General features: G+C 38.4%; 2 protein-coding genes across 3 annotated transcripts; one reads left to right on the top strand and one right to left on the bottom strand.

Moving 5' to 3' along the window:
• Positions 1–1272: 1272 nt before the first annotated feature.
• Positions 1273–4920, bottom strand: LOC117425011 (cytochrome c oxidase assembly factor 8-like). The gene is made up of 5 exons (XM_034041624.3): positions 4633–4920; positions 3656–3853; positions 2348–2411; positions 1826–1916; positions 1273–1416 (listed from the first exon to the last, which is right to left on the bottom strand). Exons 1-5 carry the CDS (start codon positions 4786–4788, stop codon positions 1308–1310), a joined length of 618 nt encoding a protein of 205 aa, XP_033897515.3. The 5' UTR covers positions 4789–4920; the 3' UTR covers positions 1273–1307.
• Positions 4921–5170: 250 nt separating this feature from the next.
• Positions 5171–11689, top strand: LOC117416678 (BAG family molecular chaperone regulator 5-like). Of its 2 annotated transcripts, none has more exons than XM_034028024.3 (2): positions 5171–5242; positions 7854–11689. In XM_034028024.3, exon 2 carries the CDS (start codon positions 7887–7889, stop codon positions 9234–9236), a length of 1350 nt encoding a protein of 449 aa, XP_033883915.3. In that variant the 5' UTR covers positions 5171–5242; positions 7854–7886; the 3' UTR covers positions 9237–11689. The 2 variants fall into 2 exon arrangements, with proteins under 2 accessions (XP_033883915.3, XP_033883906.3); XM_034028015.3 differs by lacking the exon at positions 5171–5242 and adding an exon at positions 6243–7112.
• Positions 11690–12846: the final 1157 nt, after the last annotated feature.

Genomic DNA, 12846 nt, shown 5'->3' with positions numbered 1-12846 from the left:
GACATGACCCTTTTCAAAGTCAAATTCCTATTTTTAACTGCATTTGACTGCACTGCCACCCAAGAAAAAACCCATGACTCTATGTTAATGATTTTCCTCAATACACCCTGCCACACAGGCTTGTATGTAGGTCAGACATTCAATTTTAATGTTGTTTGCTATCCTACCAAATCAATGTCAAAGTCATGTGATGCAGTACATACATTTCTAAGGTCTGTATTTGTAAATATTTTTCAAGACTGTTTTAAAGACAGGGATATCATTCTTCAGTTAGATGTTTGTTTCTTTATATTAGGTTCCAAGTGCGACTGTTCAGATTTGTCACAGAATGTTTCAGTGAAAATGCTCGACAACAGGATCTCTTTTAAAACAAAAGCTCTTTTACTTGTAGGACAAGCCTGCTTTATATGCTTGTTAATTGACACAGCGTGATTCTGGTCCTGGGAGATATATCTATCTTACTGATAGCAAAACACATATTTGTGATTTGTTCTGAATAAATTCCACAATATGTAATTTCAAAACTTATCTTTTAATTAATTGCTTATTTTACTGGTATGCATTTGTCTTGTGATCTTGACTGGCAAAAGGTTAAAGATTAAATAATACTTTAGGGGTGACCAGCAAGCAGTTCTGGAGGTTCCAGATCACAGCTTTAACAAAGCAGGTCCAAGGATGAGAGACAGCATCAGCACACTGTACAGGAAAATGGTCCTACGTTTGCATTTTCTCTGTTTGAAGGAAAATAGCTGAAGTTCCGACAAGAGGAATTTAACTTGAATTATTTTCAATGTCTCCCAATTGTATAATGCTTCCGTACAGACGGGTGCAAGGAGAAAATAAAAAGGATTTTAGAGGAACAATAGGGGCTTTTCATATGTGCTAGGAAGATGTGGATTACTGAGATACAATACAAGGGATGATCACATTAATGCCAGGGATACATTGGCATTCATCACCTGTTTTGTACAAACCTGATAAAGTCTGCTTATATATGTTTTAGTGCCTGGATGCTGCAAATTCTGCAGCAACATTAAAAGTATATACAAAACTATTTTCAAACATTATCCATGGTGTGGTTAGCTAAGAGGACTACAAACCCGCATGAAAAGCCCCTTAAGAACAATACACCAGAAACATCCCAAGCATACAGTAGTTTCATCAAAACCTGACAAGCGATTGCCTTCAATAGCTGAGGCAATCAGCTGTCAGTACCAGTCTGTAATAAAATATACAATTACACACTGAAATGAAAGATAAAAAAGCAACAGATAAACTTCTGTACATATTTTATTTAACAATAACCATCATTTTAATTTAGGGTCTTGCTGTCTCCATCCCAGCTTTCTCCAAGCCTTCAGTAAGGCCACTCTTCCCATTAGAAATGTGATGGTAAAATTACGCATATACCATTCCCTGGTGACAAAAGAGACACAGAAGTTTAAGTTTCAGGCTTTAAGAAATACACTAGGAAAACAAACACACAAACAAGATCTAGTTCAATGACCTAAACAGCAACAGAATATTTAAATCACTGATTTCATGCTTTTTATTCGGGCTGCTAAAAACATTTCATTCGGTAAGTCTTTGGAATTGTTGACATAGGTGGAGTGGGCTGCCGAGGAGCCTTTAAGCTGAACGACAGAATCCATTTTTCATGGAAATGTGTTACAGAACCATATCCTGTTTTATTTTGTTCTAAACCTGATGTGAATCTGTTTCAACCGGTCTCACTGTCTGCTGATTGTACTGACTGAATATCCCTGCAAATCACTTTATACTGATGGACCTACTTGCATGGATGGCTTTTAAAAACAATACTTACTTGTTGTAGACAGAATGTTTTTGGTGGTTCTTGTTCAGAAACTCTTTGTAAAACTCTGCCATCTCATCTGCACTCAAGGTCCTTTTTCTACCTGAAATCCAGCCAGACGACAAGAGCATAGTTTAGGACCTGTTCAATGGGCTGTGAAAATCTCAGTCGCTTGCAATACACTTCATCATTAGCAGTTAAACAAAACTATCAAGTTATAAACATCATTGTGTGATGATCACAAGAACAATATTGACAAGAGAGCTCACAGGCTACAACATACCTTGTTGCACCAAACATTATTTAAGAAAAGATGTGTTTTGCCCTGCATGTAAACCATGATGATCCTAAAATATTGTGAGTGTGTTAAAACCTGTTACGTTTGCTTTGTCATGAACACAAGTGTCACTTTTGTAAGCAGTATTTTGTTCTGATGAAATGCAGTACCAGCCTGCGATGCTAGGTATGGTGTTCATGAATAACATCACCACGCCACAACACTATCTTAAGAACTCATTAAAGCTCTCTACTAACCATCTTCATCTCTCAGTTCCAAGCCTTTTTCTTTCAAGCACGAGTAGATAAACCCTTCCTTCTCCTGCAGATGACAGATGTCAAGTTCATGGAAAGCAATAAATGAACAAACAAATAAATACAGTACATGCGTATTTATGTATTGGGCAAACCCTTTGAAACTATGATTGAACATGCTTTTCTTTCAGAGTAATTTTAAAACACTTCAATGCATAAATATGGAAATATCTGTGTGCCTTGTAATGTGGTGAATATACTATAAATCAAATTACTACAGCTTTAAATACAGAAACAGTGTAAATGTGGCTCTTCCCCCATAGTGCTGTTATGGAATGATGGACATGATCAATAAAGCAAGTTAAGTTATGACGCTGCAACATAGTTACTCTTAATAACCAATATTACCTGCCTGATCTGTGCAAAGGAAGTAACAATTCTGCATGCAAGGTCTTCATAAATAAAGCCTTGCTATCTGGCTGCAGTAAAGACTGCCCTCCACTGGCAGAAACCACAAACATTCAAAGGAGATTTTGTTTATCATATCATATTTCTGAGATCCAGGGTAAAATTTGGCAGACATATCAGGTAACAGGTCAAGTTCCCATACACCATATTAAAAAAAATGTTTTTATTGCAACTTACTGTAGCAGCTTTATTTTATCAGTGGGCCATGCCTTTGCTTGATTCCATTGATGTCTACTAACAAAGTAAATGCTCTCAAAGGTAGCGATACAACATACCTAGACACCCAGTCAAGTACATTAGCATAAGGACCAATTAGCCAGAACACAAACGCGCATCATCAAATATTATTTTTAGTCACACCCACTTGTTATTACTGTAAGGATAATCACATGCTATGTGTGGGTCAAATTGAAGAGACGGCTTCTGGTTTATGCTACATAAAAGTAGCTAAGAAGAAGCTGGTAATAGGATGTAAATAAGTTTTTTTAAAAAAAAGCATTGCTAGTATTGGTACAAAATACAGCAGGGATGGGCATCTCTGGTCTGTGAGTGCAGACCAGGTCAAAGATCTCATTATACCTGCTCACTCTGGTGTAGAGGGGCCGTCCAGCTCTACAGAGGTTCTGAGCCATGAGCATCCAAACTTCTGTCTATTTCTCTGGGCACTACTGTCAATGTAATTCCACAGCAGCATACCTGTTTTGTCTTTGTTGATGTTTGTTGTTTAAGTGCTTTGGCAAAAGATAATTTTAATTTTGTCATGCCAAAAAAGCCTTTTTTAATTTGAATTTATAAAAATGTTAAAAAAAAACAAACAAATGAAAATATTCCAGGGGAACTAACCTTACTGAAAGATATATTCTGATTGGTCCAAAACTGATGATTCCAGTCCTCAGTCTCTTGTCTCAGCTTCCTAAGTCGACTCTCCAATGGACTTTCATATTCAGGTATGTGATATTTGATTGGTCGGAGATTTGACATTCTATCAGGAGGACCAACCCAGTCATGACTAGAGTTTGCTGGAGGAGTAAAACTGGAAACCTATGAAAAAAATTTAAAAAATTAAAAAAGTATCTCTCTCTCTATCTCTCTAACACACACACACACATTTACATGTTAACTAGAATATTGTAAAAAGTGCCCTACATATTCATGTTACCTATTCAGATTTCAAATGTATTTCTGTTTTCAAAAGTGTCACGTGGTAAACAATTTGTTTTGTTTAACACTTTCAGCACTAAGAGTCACTCCAACTCAGTTTGGACCAAGGGGGTTTGCTCAACCCCTTAAGACAAGAACTTATGTCAGTTTATTGTTTTTTATTGGAAAGTCCTTGAAAATAGCTTTAAATTTATACAAATGTTATTAGGTCATTGCCCACATGAAGAAATAATAAATTAGGTCAAAGGCCGGCACCGGGGATGGACTCATATTGCATAGCAGTTTGATCCATTCCTGGTTTTACTAGGAGTTTAACAGGACACACCTTAGCTTGTTACCTACACACCTAATTAAGATCGAAGTAAAACATGGGATGGGTGAAACTGCTATGCAATAGGAGTCTTAATCCCATCCCTGTTCACATACACAATCTCACTAGTTACACAGTTTTATTGGCATACCCTATTTTTCCGTCTTAACGAAAGACAGTCAAACTAATTAAATAGTTAAAAAATAACTTCAGTGGGCATATATGTAAATAGTACTAGTGTATTAGCTCGAGTGATTATATGTTTCCTAGTCGTAGATACAGGTCAAAAGGACACATTTATAACACTGAAATGAATAAAATCGTCGTAAAAGAAACCTCCTGTACACACCCCAGGCAGTGCCTGTTTGATCCTGCCTCGACTCCGTGGGTCACTTTCAGAACAGAACGGTCTCGGTGCTGTCAAGCTGCCCACATGAACACGGCTTCCGTGTCTGTTTTGCAGCAACAGCCTACTCAACGTGGCTCCAAAACCACTGCGGCTCATTGCTATTTAATATTCACTATGATAAACTCTGCCAAAAATAAATCTTAAAAAATAAACCTTTATTTCTACAGTCAGAGGATTACCCAGTAACAACACTTGACGTAACCACTCACGAAGCGTACGTAACGTCCTACGACAAATTTGGTAAAATACAAGGACAACCAGAGTTTCACGCTTATTATTATTTTTTTTTCGGATTAACTTGTTATTTGAGCGAAATATGTTAATAAACAGTATTTACTGTTACAAACATATTTAAATAATAAGTAGACACAATTGTTTAAATAATCTAAAATGTTGGGATGTTTAACTTTAATAAACATATTTTGTCTCATGAGATTAACGTCGCGTTTCAGTCTGCTCGGCCACCCGAATCCCCGTTTCCCAGAGCTTCCTGTTTACAGCCGGCTCTGCGTCCACGGTGCTGATCATGTGATCCGCTGCGGAGATGCAGGTAAGAGTTATTCTCCCAGCGTCGCTGCGACAAACGAAGGATAACACATCTTTTAGGGTCACTGTTATACATTTGTATGGCTTTCTGTTTATGGCAGACATATTTCATCGACACAGGCTGCGTCCTAGTAATCCTGTCCGAATATATCATGTTTATTATTGTACACTCTGAAGTCATTAATACGGATTAATGACACGGGGCTTGGTACTTAAACAAACAGTATGCTCACATGAAAAAATAGAAATGAACCGTAATGGAATATTTACTGTTTTTAACATGACTAAATAATAATAATAATAATAATAATAATAATAATAAAATCGTGTTGTAAACAGTATTTGTACAGTAGGTACAATAAGGTGTTTTTTTTTTATTATGCTCTTATATATAATATACAATGCCACAGTTGTATCAAAGTCATTACTAGCCTGCTTTCCCTCTTGTAATCCGGTGTTTTTAACATGATTACCATTTTGGTTTAGTAAAACCATAAGATTAAACGGGGCCGTGAGAGTTGTCACATTTATTTGGATGGAATTAAGAGGTTCAGTGTTCAGTGCAAACAACCGGTATCTCCAGAGAAAAGCTCAACATTGGAGCAACAGAACTCCAATACAGATTTCTTTATCTGTATTTAGAAACTTTTGCTGGATTCACTTGTTTTTTCTCAATTACAAAGTTTAATCATAAGTGGTTCTCTAGATATAAGTACAAATGTGCACGGCCAGCTGATGATAATAACAATTGCATCAGAGCAATGAACAAATAATCATAAAGGACACACATGGAGCCAAGTTTATGAGCTAACGAATTAGAATGAAAACAAACCCTGTCAGAAACTGCCTTTATGTTATAGCTAAGGAGGCTGTGTGGTCCAGTGGTTAAAGAAAAGGGTTTGTAACCAGGAGGTCCCCGCTTCAAATCCCGGCTCACTCACTGACTCGCTGTGTGACCCTGAGCAAGTCACTTAACCTCCTTGTGCTCCAGTCTTTTAGGTGAGACCTTGTTGTAAGTGACTCTGCAGCTGATGCATAGTTCACACACCCTAGTCTCTGTAAGTCTGTAAGTCGCCTTGGAGAAAGGCATCTGCTAAATAAACAAATAATGATAGTAAATAGCAGTTGCCATGCACAGTGTAAAACAGTAGAATCTGTGCACGGGTTACCAACAATTAAGAATGTTGCATAGTTTTCTGTTGAATGGGGACTTTAATTAGGGGTAGAACTTTAAATATAATCAAGATATTATAAAGATTAGAGGATGTAGAGCCATTAAACTGATCTCTTTTTTGTTTCTCTGGAGTATTTATTACCTAAAACCTCCACCATCTTCTCCAGCTCTGCCAAACCACAGAGGGAAAGCATGTGCGTGGTGGGGTTTCTCAACATCCAGACGTGTCAGGACTACTGAGTATTTAATTGGTACCCCCATGCCGATCAGCAATGCTTTTAATATGCAGTACTTAAGAGAAGCTCTCCTTACTTCTTACTGAAAAACAGATATATTTCTTTTAGGGAAAAAAAAACCAAAATTATCTTCCCTGACGTGAATCTTAAAAAAAATCAAGGCTGATGAAAACCATGTTTTGTCTTTAAGAGAGAAGGAACAAATCTATTGTGACATCACAGAGACACACATCATCAACACAAAGGAACAGCTGAAGTGTAGCCTGCCAATACAGTGCTGCACTGCCCTTATAATCTTCAGGATGTCACGCTTGGCACATAACTTACTTATCTATTGTTCAGCATAGGCGTGGTTATGAGGTAGTAGCCGAGGAAATTCAGGGAGAGGTGTTTTGGATTTGCAGTGGGAGCCAGATCTTTAACAAATTAGGCTGATCCTTCTCGGTGTATCCGATCGTGGTTCTGTAAGTAATGTCATCCTCATTCTTTTGCTTGGTAGTTAAAGCATCAGCTAGTTTTTATTTATTTATTCTTTTTACTATTTCTTACCAGCATTTGGACTGGTTAATAAGAAAGTAAAACTGTTTTGATCGTTTCTGGATACTGCTTAGGAAAAAGTGAAATTTAAAATAATATCAATTACTGCTTTCCTTGTCATGAAGATACAACTATAAAACACTTGAATTGAAAACTGTGTTAAAGAAATTTACCTTTTTACCTAGGAATTGTTAACCAAGAGAATATATTTAATATCTGCTTCGGTTACACTTGTAATGTTTTTAGTTGGGTGTAACTGAAGTTAGCTTCCAATGTGTAATTTGTAAAGTCCTCAGCTGATTGTTAAGCTATTTTGAATCAGAAAAGTATTTAACTAGTTTTGACTAAAATCATTAAGGAAACGCAAAAGTGCTACAGCGCTTTCTCAGTTGCAGACATTTCCAATTACTGAAATTTTTTAAAAATATATACTTTTCAAGGTGATGATATCGCATTACAGAACATTGCAGCACACTGTGATGTCGCAAGGTGATGATGTCAGTCACTGTTAAAGCACATCTGGACATCATGGTTTTGTGCCTCACCCGAGCAAGGGTGTCACGTTAGCTTTTCAGTCTCATTTTGTATTCTAATTTTGTGACTACGCTCTGCAACAATGTAGAGAATCCCAAGGTGGTTCATAGCTTATATCGCTTTTTCATTTACAGCCTGTTATTTGGAACTTTTGATTTTGGAAGAGCATGGAAATGGGCAACCAGCATCCCTCCATGATTCGGCTCCAGGAAATCATGAAGGAAGTCAAGGACCTCAGCTCACAGGTGGTGTCTTTCAGTGGCCTGCAAACTGACAAGGATTACTGCAAACTGGAAAGAGCTTTGACCAGACAGCTGTTTGAGATTGACTCGGTGGACACGGAGAACAAGGGGGACATCCAGAGGGCTAAGAGGGGGGCCACCCATGAGGTCCAAAGTCTGCTTGAGATTCTACAGCAAAACGTCAACCACCCGTCCCGGGTGGAGATCGAGAGGATCTACCTTGAGGCACAGAACCTGGTCGCCCAGGAGGTGACACCGCTGAGGGGAGGAGGGGGAACCATCAGCGACGAGTTTGTGGATGGCATCCAGGATGTCATTTTGAGACTGACTCAGATCAGAACCGGGGGAAAAGTACATTTGCGGAAAGCCAGGTACCGTGCACTGACTAGGGTGTGCGCAGTGCAGGATATCATAGAGAGCTGCATGAAGCAGCAGGCTCTATCACTCCCCCTTTCCAACAACACCCATGGCTCAGTCACCAAGATCAACTCCATCATGGTGGAGGTCAACAAGTCCCGTGGTGACTTTATCGCTCTCCTGATGGGACTGAACAGCGGGGACAGCTGCGGGCGCCTCTCCCGGGTGCTCACAGGGTTTCTTGTCGAGCTGGATGCCCTGGATGTATCCGGGAACACAGAGGTCCGAAACTACAGGAAGCAGGTGGTAGAGGAGATCAACGGGCTGCTGAAACACTTGGACCTGGAAGGAGAAGGGGACGCCACCTGCAGGTATGACCTGGCCCAGAATGATTCCATCCAGAAAATCGAGCAGATCCGTCACACGGTGGCCCAACTGCGGGGCCATCTCCTAACGATCGAGAAAGCCAACGAGCTTCACTTCAAACACAAGGCAGAGCTGCAGGGGCTGCTGACCAGGCTGGACGAGGTGAGCACTGCCAGGAACCCCTGCATCCGTGAAGCCAGGCGGAGGGCGGTTTTGGAGGTGCAGGCTGTCATCACCTACATTGACCTGATCGAAGCGCTGAGGAAGAGGGCCGGCGATACCTGCATGGAGGAGCACCCCTCCCACAAGGCTGTCTGGAACGTGCTGGGGAGCCTCTCCGAACTGCAGAGGCAGGTGCTTGTCTTTGAAGGCAAAAGAGCAGACAAGAACTATAAGTTGCTGGAGGAACTTCTCACCAAGCAACTCTTAGCGCTTGATGCAGTTGATCCCCAAGGAGATGAAATGTCCAAAATTGCCCGGAAACAGGCAGTCAAGTTTGCTCAGAACATCCTCAGCTACTTGGATATGGAGACAGATGAATGGGAATACTAGTACATGTATGATGTCACTCGTATTAATCGTTCTTTGTACCTTGGGTTTGTAACATATCATAAAAACAGTATGTCATTTTCGACTGACTGAAGATCCATATGAAAAAAAACCGATAAAATGTCAGTCTCTGCAAAGACAACTGGGTAATCCTTTTAGTTTTTTTTTTTTTTTTTTTCAACTCTATGACAAAATACAGATCCTTATTTTGAAGAGTGTTAATGTAATTTAACGTGCCCTTTAAAAGCCAGCATATTTGATCCTGAACTACTTTGGGTTTGTTTTATTAGAATTGCACTAGTTTAAATACATATGCCCCTTGGACTACAGTTGCTCCCTGTCATATTTCACTGCTTATACTTTTCCGCCTGAATATCTGTGAATTATTCAAGTGACCTGTATATAGTATCTGCTTTCATAATCTTTAAGCTGGTTAAAAAATATAATTAAATAGTGTATTGTTTAGTGTAAACTCTTAAAAAAAACAACATTAATTTATTGTATAGCAAATGCCAAAAAACATCATTTAACGACACTGTCTTCTGCCATTTATGCCTTGTACTGAGTACAGAATTGTGTGATTGAGTGAGTGGTTAATCAAGTCACATCAAAATGTAACCAGTTATGTACATTAGAAATGTATTTATTAGATATTTTACCATTCCTAAACAGTGCACTAAAGTGTATGAGTGGTGTAACAAGTATGTATGTATGTTGCTACAGTGTAGTAAAAAAAATAATGTTTGCAGTAAAATAAATGTGATAATAAAATGCATGCTAAACTAGATTTCAGTTTTAGAAAGTAGTGAATAGCAGGAAGTAAATCATTTTCCACCCTTTGTTATTTTGTTAAGTTGTTGCCAATGTAAGCTGAATGACGGATCTCACAGCAGACATAAATGATTTAATTTCAAGCACTTAAGTGTGGGTTTGTGGTGACTGAAATTAAATAACAGCAGTTATTTCAGTAGTATGGAGATGAAAACATCAATGCCTACTAATGAAATGAAAGGGGTTGCCATATTTAATCTCCACGGCTGGCTCAGGTTTTAAAAGATTTGTGTACAGGGTAAGGCATTGCAAACTCAAACGTTTTATATCATGACATTTGCAGAGGTTAGTATATCGCTGGGGATTCTTTTTAACATGCTGTTCTGTGGAGAAGCATCTTTTAACTAACATCATCTTCAGGGGGTTGAGGTTTTACAGAGGGGGGTAAGCTTGGGTCCTGTTTGTCTCAGAGTGAATCCTTCTGGGGATAAAGTATATTGGTAAACAGGGTAGAAACAAGGGATAGCAGTAGCTTATGACCTTATAATATGTGGTGTAAACAGAGAAGCAACACAAGGAACTCAATTATGTATATATATTAAGTATGTGTGGGGATGCTGGCTTTATATATATATATATATATATATATATATATATATATATATATATATATGAATTTGAAAATGCTTCAGCTGCTTGACTGGGTCGTGAACTATCATGAAAAAAAAGAAGGTCAGAAGCAGTATTTTGTATGTTCCCCTAAAGCAACAATACAGCATGAGCCTTCTAATGCGGGGTGCTGCCTGGCCATGTGTATTTGAAAGCTGAATTGCTCATTTACTTTGCACAGTTTATACATGTTATCCAACAATTCTTAGTAAAAGCAGAAAAATTGTAACTGCAACCTACTTTTTTTTGTTAGCACTGATACCTGACTGGCATTAAGACAAGTCTATACCATGGAAACCACTTTCTTTGATTAAACTATACATGGGCGTTTGTTGTTATGAAATGTTATGTTACATGCTGTGGATTGAGGTCATGGTGACTGTACGGACACCTGTTATTTGGCAAAGTATGCTCACACTTTACTGTTTATTTTATCAACAGAAGTGTTTTTCTAGATACTTATTTTAACCCTTTTAACCCTTATCCAGGGCGACTTACAATTGTTACAAAATATCACATTATTTTTTTACATACAATTACCCATTTATACAGTTGGGTTTTTTACTGGAGCAATCTAGGTAAAGTACCTTGCTCAAGGGTACAGCAGCAGTGTCCCCTACCAGGAATTGAACCCATGACCCTCCGGTCAAGAGTCCAGAGCCCTAACCACTACTCCACACTGCTGCCTTTTTAGTTATCGAGTCTTGATATAATAAATATTGATCAGATTCTAGTTTGTAGATTTTTTTTAAACTCGATCAATATCAGCAAACTAATCAGCCAAGCCCCTTATCCTGCTTTGAAGGTCTTTACATCTGCATTTAGTTATTTGGTATGTTTACAATGATGAAGTGGCTTATTTCAATATTGAAGATGTAAAAATGAGTTGTGTGTTGAATCATTCTTGCGTGCAATACCCACACTGTATGTGCTGCTTTGAGTTGGATGAAAAGTGTGTGTGTGTGTGTATATATATATATATAACTAGCAGCCAATAAAAACTTCAATTTGGCTTCCTGGATCTCACTTGTTTTTCTTTCATTTGCAAAGGTTATGTAGAGTAGAGCTCTTTCTTGGCAGGCGCTACCACAAGTTGAATACTATTTCTTCATTCAAATACAATATCATCTTTAACCTTCCAATACTAATACTGTACAATCCAAATTGGTTCCTGAGCTATAACACACAAGTACATGATTTATTATTTATCAGAAGCAACATGATTTATTTTTATTTTTTTCAGTATAGTGCACATTTTACCAAACATGAATATAGCAGTAATTGGTGTATAATTAGGTATGTATTACTGGGTAACAACATAGCCCTGTGAAGAGGTTTTACCCTGTAAGGGGTAACAATGGCAGCGTTGATTTACAGGCCCATACTTGTACAATACCTTACAGTAGTAGTTACCATACAATTAGTCCTGAATATCATACAGAACTTCCAAACGCTCAGTCAGAATGGGCAAAACTACAAGAAACTAAGTCAAGTAGACAAACATTTCAGCTAGTGCCTTCTTCAGCGTACTATTTAAGGACTGTATATGTTGTTTTTTTTTAGATATTTGTTTTAGATCTGTAAGGAAGGAGTAGCCCCTCCCAGTGAGATGTAAGAACCCATCATTGTGATTAGCCTGGTAATGGTGGGTGATTTAGGAGTGGGGTAGAGGTGCCAAATGTCACATTTTGTTCCTTTAAACTGCAGTGATTTTATGGAAGCACCCTCTGTGTTTCTCACAGTAAAAGCAGATTCCCATCCATTATTTTGCAAGTATAGTTGCTTTCTCTCTTTGATCTAGTTTTCTATTTTTAAACCTCTGAAACCTTCAGTGAACGCATTTAAAAATAGCATAGAATTAAACAGCCTCTCAGGAGATGAAAATGTATTCCAGGCAGAAACTTAGTAGTGTAGACTTGTAACGTCGCCAGGAGTGAGGTATGGGAGCGTGCAAAGAAAATGCATGAAACTGTTTCCACCCGCACTCCTCAGGCACAATTGTATTCATGATCAGAACACGAAAAACGAAAGAAAAGGAAGTTCAGCATGTCTTTATGTTACAGTCGAACATTCACAAACTTCCCCAACTGACCTCCGCTTTCAACGAGCTCTCCATATCTCCATATATCCATATATAGTGCCATATGAGGTGTTTGCACTGCAGCATCTGCAC

The sequence above is a fragment of the Acipenser ruthenus genome, chromosome 18, assembly GCF_902713425.1.
Source record: "Acipenser ruthenus chromosome 18, fAciRut3.2 maternal haplotype, whole genome shotgun sequence".
Taxonomy (NCBI): Eukaryota; Metazoa; Chordata; class Actinopteri; order Acipenseriformes; family Acipenseridae; genus Acipenser; species Acipenser ruthenus.
This window is presented reverse-complemented; position numbering and strand designations above follow the sequence as displayed.

Bases quoted from the DNA above. Each gene is read 5' to 3' on its own strand.
- LOC117425011 (XM_034041624.3), bottom strand. From the start codon at position 4,788: ATGAGCCGCAGTGGTTTTGGAGCCACGTTGAGTAGGCTGTTGCTGCAA. The intron at 2,412-3,655 runs GTTAGTTCCCCT...TGTCATCTGCAG, and splicing joins AGAATATATCTTTCAGTAAG to GAGAAGGAAGGGTTTATCTA. The intron at 1,417-1,825 runs GTAAGTATTGTT...TTTTGTCACCAG, and splicing joins AAACATTCTGTCTACAACAA to GGAATGGTATATGCGTAATT.
- LOC117416678 (XM_034028024.3), top strand. From the start codon at position 7,887: ATGGAAATGGGCAACCAGCATCCCTCCATGATTCGGCTCCAGGAAATC.